Source organism: Biomphalaria glabrata, chromosome 15 (genome assembly GCF_947242115.1).
Source record: "Biomphalaria glabrata chromosome 15, xgBioGlab47.1, whole genome shotgun sequence".
Lineage (NCBI taxonomy): Eukaryota > Metazoa > Mollusca > Gastropoda > Planorbidae > Biomphalaria > Biomphalaria glabrata.
Genome location: NC_074725.1, coordinates 22,057,948 through 22,071,236, shown reverse-complemented (window position 1 = coordinate 22,071,236; position 13,289 = coordinate 22,057,948). Strand labels below are relative to the sequence as shown.

The 13,289-nt window shown below is 33.8% G+C and overlaps 2 protein-coding genes across 2 annotated transcripts; one reads left to right on the top strand and one right to left on the bottom strand.

Annotated features, from left to right (window-relative positions):
* Positions 1-630: 630 nt before the first annotated feature.
* LOC106066496 (pseudouridine-5'-phosphatase-like) lies at positions 631-6,373 on the top strand. The gene is made up of 5 exons (XM_013225548.2): positions 631-1,159; positions 1,778-1,903; positions 2,789-2,881; positions 3,576-3,808; positions 6,088-6,373. Exons 1-5 carry the CDS (start codon positions 1,099-1,101, stop codon positions 6,271-6,273), a joined length of 699 nt encoding a protein of 232 aa, XP_013081002.2. The 5' UTR covers positions 631-1,098; the 3' UTR covers positions 6,274-6,373.
* A 570-nt stretch (positions 6,374-6,943) lies between these two features.
* Positions 6,944-13,269, bottom strand: LOC106066497 (RING-box protein 2-like). Its single transcript, XM_056012284.1, has 3 exons — positions 13,089-13,269; positions 8,853-8,900; positions 6,944-8,284 (listed from the first exon to the last, which is right to left on the bottom strand). Exons 1-3 carry the CDS (start codon positions 13,225-13,227, stop codon positions 8,166-8,168), a joined length of 306 nt encoding a protein of 101 aa, XP_055868259.1. The 5' UTR covers positions 13,228-13,269; the 3' UTR covers positions 6,944-8,165.
* Positions 13,270-13,289: the final 20 nt, after the last annotated feature.

Sequence of the window (13,289 nt, the reverse complement as noted above, 5' to 3'; positions counted from 1 at the left end):
GCCCGCTGCCATCCACCGTCATCCAGTGGAGGATTGGACTAGGAAGATAAATCTAATTATCGTCAACTCTCAAGGGATATCCGAAACATGTAAAACAAAACAAACATTTATAGCCTAGTCTAGTAGGGCAGTGTTTCTAAAATTGAGGGGAGTGCTTCCTTAGTGGGGAGGATGGCCTGACTGTCTGACATAAAATAAATCTAGGTTTATTTAGTAGTCTACATACCAACAAGAGTTGTTCAATTTATTTTTCAAGGGACAAAAAAATTTTTTTAGTTTCATTGTAGTTTTATTTTAAAGGGGAACTTTTAAGTAGATCTAGATCAAGGACCTTTTAGAAAGTATAGAGGCAGTGTTTTTTTTTTTATATTTTAATATGATCTCTGTTAATAGTGTTAAAGTGATTCTTCTAGTTTTTTGCATGTATGTCAGAGAACAGTCATAATTCTCCAGACTGTCAAACATCCTTCTGATAACTTTGTGTGCCAAAATAAAGATGATTTTACATGATCACACTTTTCACTTACTTTCACTATAATATGTACCTCAAATGACTCTCACAATATATGCTAGTATTCTAGTATTCAACCTAATATAACCTGTCTTTTTTTTCTAAAATGAACGGTACACTCTAAACACTATAAGAATTCCTTTTTGCTACTCAGAGTGCTAGAAAATGCTTCTATATCAACGACCCCTTGTTAGTGTTACTTATTTTAATCTTCGCTTTTCTTTACAATGATGCCATAGGGGAATGAATTTCTGAAAGTAAAAATGCTGGACACATGGCTTCCCCCAGACATTCTTTATGTCTGAGGGAGAAACTGCTGCCATTTCTCAAGAACAAACCTTTACTATCATAGTGTACAGAAAACTTTAAAATTATCAACGAAACATTATTTATGAAAAAAAAAAGGAGGACTAGCTTTAATGGCTACCGGTATTTATGAATTTTAAGGACCCACCTCTAATTACAAGAAATGTCTATTTTAATATTAGTCATTAGTAAAAAGATATCAATGTTGAAAAGCTTATCATCTACCTTAGACCTTCTCTAGTACTCTCCTTTTTTTATAGTAAAAAAAAAATTATATAAGAATGGCTCAGTCTGAACTTAAAATTACTCATGTAGTATTTGACGTTGATGGACTTATATTAGGTAAGACTTACCTTATTAGTTATCATTCATTATTACACTCAACACTGTCTTGTCACTGCCTTCATTACAGTGTAAATGACTGTTATTAATAGATCAAGTTAATTAGACTTAAGCCTATAATAGTTATTATAATTAGGCTCTGTAATGTTTTTTTAATTTTTATTTTATTTAAATATTGTCAACTTTGCTAACAAACCAAGTGATAGGCTATGAATAAATTGATTGTTTGTTGTCCTAACAGAGATCTTAATTAAAAAATCTATTTAAGGAGATTTGGAGTTTTAGATTGCCTCTGAGCCCACATATCTTAAAGCTAACATTTATTGAATAAAGTAAAAGGGGATCTATGCATACATTGACTAGGCCTGCTGTTAAAAAAATAGTATTCGCTTAGCATATTTATATAAATGGTCAGATGACAAAATATGATGCCACTTATAGCAATGAAAGTAAAAAGAAAAGGAAAGTACAGTGACAATCTGCAAGAAAGACCATTGCCTATCTATCTCAACAGAATTATCAGGATGTTGAAGTTTTGTGTCATCTGAAAAGCCCGGAACATTAACTCACAATGTTTTACTGTTAAATGGATTCTATCTGCACTACTAATTGTTACAGATACTGAAAGAGTGTATACAGAATGTTTAGAAGAAATCTGTGGAGAGTCTGGCCACCAGTACACCTGGGAAATCAAAGCCAGACAAATGGGAATGAAAGAACATGAATCTGCTAAACTTTGTATAGGTAACTAAAGTATTAGTATCATTGATTTTTTTATAGTTTTATTTAGATATACTGAGTTTTTGTTTCTTGTAATTAAAAAATGATTCTATTGTGTAAACATGAAAGATGGGATTGTATTGATAAAGGTTTTAAAAGACTAAAATTTGAAAGAAATTAGATTACAATTGTGCAATTAAAATTGTGCCCTGAGCTGGGCATAAACCATGACACATCCCTTACTATTAGAATGAGTAGCAAAACATCAAGACCAGCTTCAAATGAAATGATAACACATGATTGTTGAAAGTTATTGTTTGTTTTTCAAGTTCAGATATAATTTAACAGACAAATAAGATGTCCATAAAACATACAAAAGACCTAAATATTTCTCCTTAAACAGTCACAACATTTATAGTCTATATGTCCCGCTTAAGTAACTTTTGACATTTTGTTGGTCCAGATATAACCAAGTTTCAATAGAGACCAGCTACAATCTTAAGTCCTGTTAATCATATTAATCATAATGAGATAAATAATAGATTCCAGCTTTTCTATACAGTACTGTATTCTTTTTTTTTTTATAGTACAAAACATGAAAGATTTTATCCACTAATGGTGATTTCTATTTTGTTGACCTCTTTTTATCAGTCATCCTCAGCTGGTAGTTTTGGGTACTGGTAATTGTAATTGTACTGGTATACCAAAGAAGACACAGTGAAAGTGCAATTATTTTCGATTCCCTATTAAGTGAGGACTTTAGAAGGTCAAGTCCCCCATCCTCATTGTTTTTTAAAGCTCCTGATAACAACTTTTGGGTTGTGCAGTGTATGATTTTCCGTCATGTAAACTCTGCATTAGTACTGGTATATGGTAGATTTAGAATTAGTGTTTCTTTATTTTCAATAGATGAACTCAACTTACCTCTAACTGTGGAAGAATATTTGAATAAACTCAGAACCAAACTCGCACAGAAACTGCCTTCAGCCCAAGTGTTGCCCGGTAAGTTGTCTTTGCCCTAATTTATGACCGAGTAAAAAGATAGCATCAGATGAAGTTATTATTATCTCAATATTTGTCCCCAGAGGTCAAGCAGTCACATAATTCTTCTTAATCCAGGCCATTTGCCAGGAAACTTGCTTCACAATCAATCTACTGAAAAAAATCCTGTTAGATGATTGTAGAAGCAAGTTTGACGATGAATACTTGGGGTTTGGATGTCTCTGTGTTGGTTGTAAGGGGGCAAGGTGGCTGAGGACCACCCACGAGTCCACCCAACTCTCAGGGGTACCTGACATCGCCAGAGAAGTAAAGGCAGTCATTTTTTGTGCTAGCCATTTAGCACTTGTTAGCTGTCAATTATAGTAACAGATGAGCTTTACATCATCTGCTCCAATAAATCTCATCATCTGAAAGGGATACCTTTAATTTTTTTCTATGTTAGCTGTCTCTTTAAGGTTGTTAAAATCAAAACGGATTTTTTTTTTGTTAATATTGTTCCATTTAGAATTAGCTTGTGCTTTTCCCAATTTTTTTTTTAGTTTATTTAAATTTTATGAACTGTTGTAAATTTTGAGCAACATTGTCAGTGTTTTAACATTAACACAACTTTTCATACAAAAATAATAACACCATATATTTTCAATTATTCACGTCAATATTTTATTCTTAAGTAATAAAAAAAATTTCTATGAAGGAGCAGAAAAGCTGATTCGACATCTACACAGTCATAATATTCCTATAGCAGTGGCCACAGGAGCAGATAACTGGGGATTTGAGAAGAGGGTGTCAGGACACAAGGAGTTGTTTAGCCTCTTCTCCCACAGTGTTCTCAGCAGCAGTGACCCAGAAGTCAAATATGGGAAGCCTGCCCCTGATTGTTTTCTTGTATGTGCTGCAAGGTTTAAAGACACTCCTGACCCACAACAGGCAAGACTGGCTTTATTTTTTACCGGTTTGGCAAATTGTTAGTCGATTAGACACAGTATAGAACAAAAAAAACCTTTCACAGTTTATGAAATTTTGTTGCATTTGTATGCTGCATTATTTGGAGATCAGTAATTTATAATGAATAGAGGTGTGTTTTTTTGCAGCTAGTTTTATATACATCTTCCAGTGTAGACTCTGATTATGTTTTGATCAGCTGTCTACACCTCCCATGAAATGGTTGTTGATTATGTTTAGCTGCTGTACTTGGATTTTCATTTTCAGTTTTTGAAAATAGCGATTGACAGAACACCAACACCAGATGATGCAACATGGCCGAAACTGTTATTATATCAACTGCAAACAATATAGCTCTTGCCATCTGTTAGATTAGGGTATCTAATGTGCCTGTTTCTATTTTCTTGAGCACTACATCTGGACATTTAGACAATGCAATCCTTCTCACTGTAGACTGATGCCCTAATGAACTGGGCGAAACCAAAAGTGCAACGCTAGTGAAAAAGGTATCAAGCACATAATAATATTGTCCAGGGATTGCCTGCACAAGTGTCTCACTAAACTGCAGGGTAACATGTGCACAGATGATGTAATCCTCATAATTATTATCTGGGCATTTGCACAGAGATGGCTGAAACCAGCAAAAGAAGCCCAGACTATTTAATTGATTTATTTACTTGAACACAAAACGAATCAAATAAATTGTATACACTCATGATGACCAAAATAAGAAACCATGAATGAATTCATCGAGGCTCAAATATGTTTTACTTGAAATAAATTTTATGTATCTATCATTGAGTTCTTTTATGGGAGGTCGCAGCTTGGAAAAGTTATCCATAGGATCTAGATTTGCATTTGCAACATGCAAGTTTGAAAATATAGTTTCAAAGGGTTCACGTCTCGTGGCAACACTAATTTGTACATTATAGAGCGTTTAAAAGGAATAGCTATTATTAGTGATACTGGTACCTACTGGATTTGCTTAGTGTTTCAAAAATGGAGCATCCAAAATCTAAACTAATACGACAATGATAACATTTGTAGTTTCTTTTCACAGCGCATTAGCATCATAATTACTTATTACAAAAATAATAGTACAAAAAATTGCTTGCACATAACATATTTCAGGAAAGTTATATTCATTAACCTTTAGATACGTCTTCCAAAATGCGCAGAAAATTATAATTACTTTTTGAATAGGCCGCAGGGCACCATTCTCTGCAATGCTGGAACTAACTCTGTGCATAACATGATAGGAGTATCCAAAGAAAGCTTACATTAATTAAAAAAAAATCACATTCTAATGGTGGCCTACATCAGTAGGATATTAAAAAATTACCATAGAGTTGGTGTTTCAGTATTGGATTGCTCTGGGTTAACACCAATGTTTTTTTAATTGTACATTGTTTGCAATAACAACAAACCGGTACTATTAAAGGTTGATTCTTGCTTAAAAATAATCAAGTTGTTTTAGTTAGAATGGTAAACAGAAACAAGCCTAAAATTTTATGAAATAGTTCTATATAGCATGGGTGTGCTTTTAAAATAGCTTTTGACCATAAAGTCTAGTATATAACTTGCTTATCTAGCTTAGGCTATAAGCCTGACAAAACTGCTTTTATTGATAGTTGAAAAGGTAGAAAGGATAGTTTCAGTCTCTATAGTTTCTGGAAAATGAAGCATGTCAGCCTTGTAATGCTATTCCTTTAGAAAAAGAGGTCACTCTTGATACTAAACCCACATAGCCCTGCAGTTTTAAGGCTTTAGAAATAGTTTCTTATGGTAAAATTGGAATTGGAGGATTATCAAATGTGCTTTTCATTCTAGCTTCCTAAAACCTAGTGCCAAATGGAATGCCTTGTATTCCTATGAGGACATGTTTGAAAAGTTGAGAGATGGAACATGGCATATGGGCAACACATGATCATTATATTAAATAGCCCAGATTTATGCTCTGGATAGGATATCATCCTTTGAGACAGAAGGAGCTATAAATTTGAAGATTTTTTTTTTTAATTTTAAATCTTTTCACTAAAGAAACACCATCAGGTGTAACATTTTCACAATCACAAAACTTAAATCATTTTGAAAAATTACTTTATTTTATATAAGAATTTTTACTATTTAAACACAACTTATAAAAAATGTCACATATTTTTAATGGAGCTACAGTAACAGGTTTGCATTATGTTAAGTAATATTACATTAGGGCATGCTTTTCTCTTTAGATTGTAATTCTTTTAAAACAAACTTATTCTCAGGTACTTGTTTTTGAAGATGCCCCAAATGGCGCTGAAGCTGGATTAGCTGCAGGAATGCGAGTAGTATGGGTGCCTGACCCTAGAGCTGATCGTTCCAAACTAGGAGGAAAGGTCGATCTAGTCCTAGAATCATTGGAGCTATTTAAACCAGAATGTTTTGGGTTGCCTCCTTATCCCAACAGTTGATGAATGTTTATCATAGATTATTAAAAAAAAAATGTCTTCACTATTATGCTCTGAGTAATAAAACATTGTTTCTAATAAAATATGAAAAGTCTTTCAGTTATGTGATTGTGTATTTCACTGATAACTTTGGTTTAATTTTTGCTAACTGTGAACATATGTCCGTGTTTACCTTTTATTTTTCTAACATTTACTGGTACTTTGAAATTGTAAATGATTAAAAAATGGAATCCTTAAAAAAGGTACTTTAAAATAGTGCTTGGCTTATAAAAATTGTTACCAGGTACTTTAATGTGTATGACTCCCTTTAAATAATCAGAGACTAAAAGCTTCAATTATAACTTGACTTTGAGGTCTCATCATGATTAATGAAGTCTAACCGAAAGTTTCATATATTGAGACAAAACCATCCCAAATACTGCTTAGTTACAACTAGTTATTGTTTCTGACCTACACAGAGCCAACTGTTTGAATATGTGCTTTGGAGACATTGAAATAGTGGTGATGCATTTATTTTTTTGTTCTTGAGGCACACCTTCTTTGTTGCTGGAATAGCCATACTGAAGCAAGTATACCGTACACATAATAGTGACTAGACTGTAATTAGGTGTTCTGTATAGTAATACATTAACCCCGCAGCACAATTTATTAAGAAAAAAAAAGTAATGCCATAGTTTGTAAGAGAGAGTATTTATTTTACTAAAAAAAAAATCAACAAATGTACATTCCAAAGTATAGTTCAGTAGAGAAAGCTGAATGTCTGTCACAACACATTCATTACAAGCTAGCCCATTAAGTGTGGTTTGTAAAGGCAACATTAATGATGGGACTTTGTCCTAGCCGCAGGTTTTGGTAATGGTAAAGATGATATAGTAACATAACACAATAAACAACTTTTAATTTGCTCAGTATGAGTTGACAGGACTTTCCATCCTGCTTTAGAAAGGATGTGACTTGAAATCAACGAAATAATAAAGTTATTTACAGATTGAGACATTTTCTTCTGCCTCTTGAGGTCTGGAAGACAATACTTTTTTTTTTAAGTGTGTTGGAGGGGGGGGGGGTAGTGAAATTTATGACTTACTTTCTATACACTTGACTCTTATTAACTTGAATTCTTATGATGTTATTTCCAAATATAAATGCTAGACCTTTAAATAAAAGCAGGGCCTACCATTAAAAATTAATACCTCTAAACAACGAAAAAAAGGCAAAAATGTCAAACAAATGGAACAAATAATATTAGCAATAATTTTAAACATGTAAAGCATTCATATATTCTGTACTTTTAAAACTAGCTCACTGCATGCTACCTCTTGCATCCAAAAACAGACAATTCTTTGGAGTCTTATAGCATAATATAAAAAGTAGGATCTATCACTGATATCAGTCAGGTTGATGAGTGTTATGTTTCTAATATCTAAGCAGTACATGTCTTAAATTCTGAGTAAAAACTTCTCTAGGAGTTGAACTTATTTTTTTCCCCATTGTTACAGGTAAGTGCTCTACTACATCAAGGCAGTGGCTTAACCTTCCGAAATCTAAGGACTTAACGGTTGTGTCTGGCTAACCAAGTTTGAGAAACTTGTAGAAATTTTTGAAGAGTTATGAACATGTAGCTTCAAAACCACAAGGAGGATACTTAATACATGATAAAGATCAATATTACAAGTTCATCATTTTACATAATTACATAATTTTACATAATCATTACATAACGATAAGTGCACATTTTAAATAAAGTAGCCAGATGTAGCGAAATTCACAGCAGCAACACCGAACAGCTATACAATAAAAACACCTCTCGCATTCTGATGTCATCAACAGTTATGCTAAAATTCTTAGACAACCTTATTAAGAAATAAAATCATACATCAGCTCTAGAGTGACCAAAGTTATTTCCCTGTCCGCTGCACTACCCACTCCTGTTGGCAAAGAGGACATCTGTTGTTCTGTTTGACCCAGAGAGACATGCAGCAGTTGTGAAATGAATGATTGCACTCGCCCCATACAACTGTCCAAGAAAGAAAAAAATTTACGACATTTAGTGTTTAGAAAGTTAGATTTATTTCTGTTATGACAGAACGTGGATGGAGAAGTATGGGTACAAAGTTAAATTCTTTTTTCAGTGACAAATGGTACTTAAGTTATTATTGAACTTATTAAAAAAAAAAAGTGAACAACACAGACCTTGGAGACTGTGTGAATATTGAAATGTAACATGGCATAATTTGTCATTAAATGGTTTTACTGAGGACATTTATTAAGATTAGGAGCTTGGCACCCAAAACTAAGCGATTGTGTGACGATCACTTGTTTTTGAGCTTCGATTTGAGGATGTCTTGATGTTATGATGAGATTGTTGGTTTATGCTACATGACAGATTGAAACCATATATTGCACTGACATTTCAGGATATATATATATTGGGACATCCCTCACTAATGTTGAGTTCCTAATAACAAAATGTTCACAACTTACAACATGTGTGGCCAACCTAATGACTACTGATATCAACTGTAAGACAATGAACACAAAGTGAAATGCAGAAGCAAAATAAGAGAATACTTTGTATTACTCACCAACACAGTCATCTTGTTTATTCTCAGACTGACATCTCAAACATGCATCTAGAGGAAGATAATATTAAGGCTTAGGTTTATTGCTACAATGTATCAACGATAACAAGAAGGTTGCGTCTACTATCATTCTGATAGCAAAATGAAATCAACAATCATTACATAACAATTACTCCATTTTTTATTTTTGATGCCTCCCTGGAGAAAAAAAAACCCCAGTGATTCTTTAGGCTATGATTTTGAGAATTGCAATCGCCTTGTGAGTACCAGTTATACACAGTTCACACTTCAACATACTGTAGTAAAAACAAACTTTAAAAATTTGTCAAATTTTTTTTTTTAAAGTAGGAGGGTTGATCTGGTATAAAGGCAAAAACTAGGTATGAAAGATATTTTAGAAACAAGTATTATATCCATACTGGGCTTGATCATCATAGAATCATCTTAACAGAACAATGATAAGGTAAAAATGGGAAATGATGAGCTCAAATAAATAATAAGACAAAAGTCAGAAGATCTACCTACTATACTTTTATAATTAGTAATTTAAGATAAATATATTAAATACCTGTATACAAATAAACATATAAATACAGTGAGACCCTGCTTAACAAAAGAGTTAGGGACTAGAACGTGAGGTTAAACATGTTTCGTCATTAAGTGTGACGTTAGATTTGAAGAAGGTATTTAACAGTAGAGTATGTAGTAACTTTTAAAAATTATGATACAGTAGCCTACTGTATACACTTGAAATGCTTGTATTATATTATATATGTAGTAGTTTTACCAGGCTACATATAAATGAAAAAGGGTTTTAATTTATGCCCCGCCATTTTTCCGCCAAATAGCAACATCATATGTTCTTGCAAGTTTCTCTATGAATGCTTGTTCTTTGTGGCATTTTTTTCCCAGAACAACCCTGTCTCATCGATGTTGAAAAATTGTCCAGGTCGATAACCGTATCTGATGTCCACTTATAGTTCGACATTTCCGATCCCTTTTATGAACCATGTAACCCGGGAAAGAATTTTATCCCGTGACCAGGATGAAATTGGCTCTTCACCAACCTCTCTGTCCACCTGCAGCTAGGTGATCATTTAATCACACCCTGCATTTCATGTTGCACGGCCCTCCTAGCCACGACATGACTTCCTCCTCTCGTGCAGCCGGCCAGAGCCCCACCTGGGGGTCCTCCATATGCCTATAATGTACTATAATGTGAGGGGACAATCACCACTACTATGACCCCCGTTTGGGGTACGGAGCGGTGTATTTCAGACATCCCCACCACATGCAGGTACAGTCACTAGAGTATACAGTGGTAGCTCACTGGGAGCCGTGTTAGGTCGATAACCAGAAAATTCCTCAGCTTCCTTGTTCTCAGCAGCTTCTCCATTTCATATATATATCAGCCCTGGTGATAACAGCCTTATATCCCAGAGCACTCTTCCCCATCCCCTTCAATTTATGCATTAGTGATATTTTGCGACAAAATAGTAATAAAATCTATAGGGTAAAAAATGTAGATCTAACACCGCCTCACAAGTCTTAGTTGTCTATAATAGCTCAATGTTGAATAAAATAGCGTCCATTAATGTCATTGATAGTAAATAAGGAATATTAGTGAACACCCCCTATTTACACAAAGGCTATTAGATGTACATGTGTTTTTGTGCCTATTTAGAAGTATTTTAGATAAAGCATGACCATGTTTAGCTGAGACCAAAATTTTCTAAAAAATATCTCCTTAACCCAAACCTGCCTACCAAAAATAGGCCAAATGCGTAACGCTGATGGTCAAAATGCGTATTTTGGCACCAGAATGCTTAACACTTTCGCGATCCACTATTTTGTCATATATATATATATATATTATATTAGATCTAGATGTCATGATTAGATCTACAATCTAAATCTAGATCAATACGACAATAGAGATGATATCTAGCCTAGATCTGGATCTATGTCTATATAATATAATCTACTCTAGATCTGGGATCAAGAGTGTTACCGATGCCGTGGATCCGCTACAAACGTAGGTCTACTCCAAACTTCGCAGGCCTACCTTCATCCTTGATCTATTCTATACTAAGACTAAGAATCTAGTCTAGATCTAGACTAGATGGTAGTAGATGTTATCGATCTAGATCTAGTCAATCTAAATTCTAAATCTTACTACAACTAAATTGGATCTAGAGTGTAGACTATTGTAGAGTAATGTAGAGAATCATGACATTTGACGTAATGACTAGCTAGACTCTAGCTAGATCTATTCCTGTATAACAATTTATCTAGATTCTAGATCTAGAATCCGGATCTAGATCTAGACTAGATATCTACAATGTCACTCAATGTGTTTTGAATCGATAGCACTTCGATATTTTTTTCTATACAAATGAATACGGGAATCAGGGATTCAACATAATTAATTTCTACTAATGAACTTACAAAAGAAAAAAAAGTCACGTTGGTGTATCAGCTAACTGACGGTACCAACCTGCTACTCCCTCACTCTGCGTTCTTCATTTATAAGATTACATCTAATTGCTTTTAAGAATCAATCAACGTATAGATCTGGACACAATGTGTTCCCCCACACAAAAAAAAAAGATACGAAATGCGTAACGCGACGGGTTAAATGCATATTTGCGTACTGACGGTCATTTTTGGGAGATTTTGCGTAACGAATACGCATTTTGAGTAACGGTAGGCAGGTCTGCCTTAACCCCTAACCTACCCTCCTTCTGACCTAGAAGAAAAAAAAAGTGACATCGTCATACCAGAGCTCTCTGAGCCCCCCCCCCCCCCCCCCCCCAAAAAAAAACCTTGTTTTTCAGAGTAAACAAAACTAAATGTGTCTGAAAGAAACGGAGTATGAACAATAACAATAGACTAGTTTCATCATGGCTATCAAAATAAAGGCTCATTTTAACAAATATTGTGGGGTGTTCACGAATATCAGAATATTGGGGGTGTTCGTTATATTATATGAAAATGACTATCTATACTAGATCTACTAATAATTAATAATATTTAGATCTAAAATTTAATCTAAATATAGGAGTACTACTAGACTTCTAGATCTAGAAGAGACTAAAGTCCTGAGGCTGAAGAGTGTCTAGCCTACTCTAGAGTCAGTTATTCGCTAGAGATTCTAGACTCTAGACTGTGTCTTGAATCTCTCTTCTAGAGCTCTAGAATTAGTTATTAGTAGAATCATGAAATGAATGGTCTACTGTCTAGTCTACTCTAGCCTCAACTCTAGGAATCTAACAGTAACCTGAGTAACGACGCATAACAGTGACTAACACTGTCTAATTACTCTAATCTAGATCTAAGTCTTGAGTCTTATACTTATATTTATAAATTATTATAGATCTAATATAATATTTATTTTATACTACTACTACTTAGACTTAGGACTACTACTATCTACTACACTACTACTTATAGTTATCATCTAGTTATAGTCTAGTCACAGTGACAGTCTAGTGATAGAGACAAAGTCTAGACTAGAGAACTTTGTCTCTATAAATATATAATAGAGATGATCACTAGACGTCTTTGACACAGACTGTGACTGATAGTGATATAGATCTAGATACTAGATCTAGATCTATAATTAACTATGACTCTATGATAATGATACTGATAGTGATGATACTGATAGATTTTATTCAAAAATTATTGATAGTCACAGGTGACAATGACACTGACAGTTGACTGTCAATGACAGACAGTCTGAGTCACACTCACAGTAGTCACAGTGTCACTGAGTCTGACTATGACACTCAAGTGACTCAAGTATGACTAGTGACTATAGTCTGACTACTCTGACTGAGTAGGTACTTTGATAAAAATTTCAAACTCAATATATTGTAATGAAACTGATATAGTTAGATAGAGCTCTTTAAACTGAATTTATTGATACTTAATTTATGTTTATAAGATAATTAGAACAGAAGTTATAGCAATTTTAGTGGCGAAAATTTTGCCTATATTTTTAAAAATATTTCGTGACCGAAAAAGGGAAATTTTGCAATAAAAATGCTGTAACTTATAAACTATTTGAGTTATTTGCATGAAAATTTCACAAGAAATGCATGATTATGTCCTGATATTTATTTTACTTTCAAACAACGGATAGACTGTCACTGAGTGAGACTGAGTGAGTGAGTATATTCTCAGTATATAGATTTTTTTGAGTATTTTGAGTCTAGTCTAGATTAAGAGACTTACCCATAACTTGGACTCTACATATAGCACAGGTGTCACACTCTACATCCCAGCTCCACATTGCAACTAAATTCCACTTTTTAAGTGTAAACATCTTTTCGGGTTTAGGAACAGCGTCTTTCTGTGTCTGATCTGTTTCCATTTTCTTGACGATAATAATAAAGTTGGTGAAAAAAAAAGTTTAGAATATCAACTTCCGGGAAA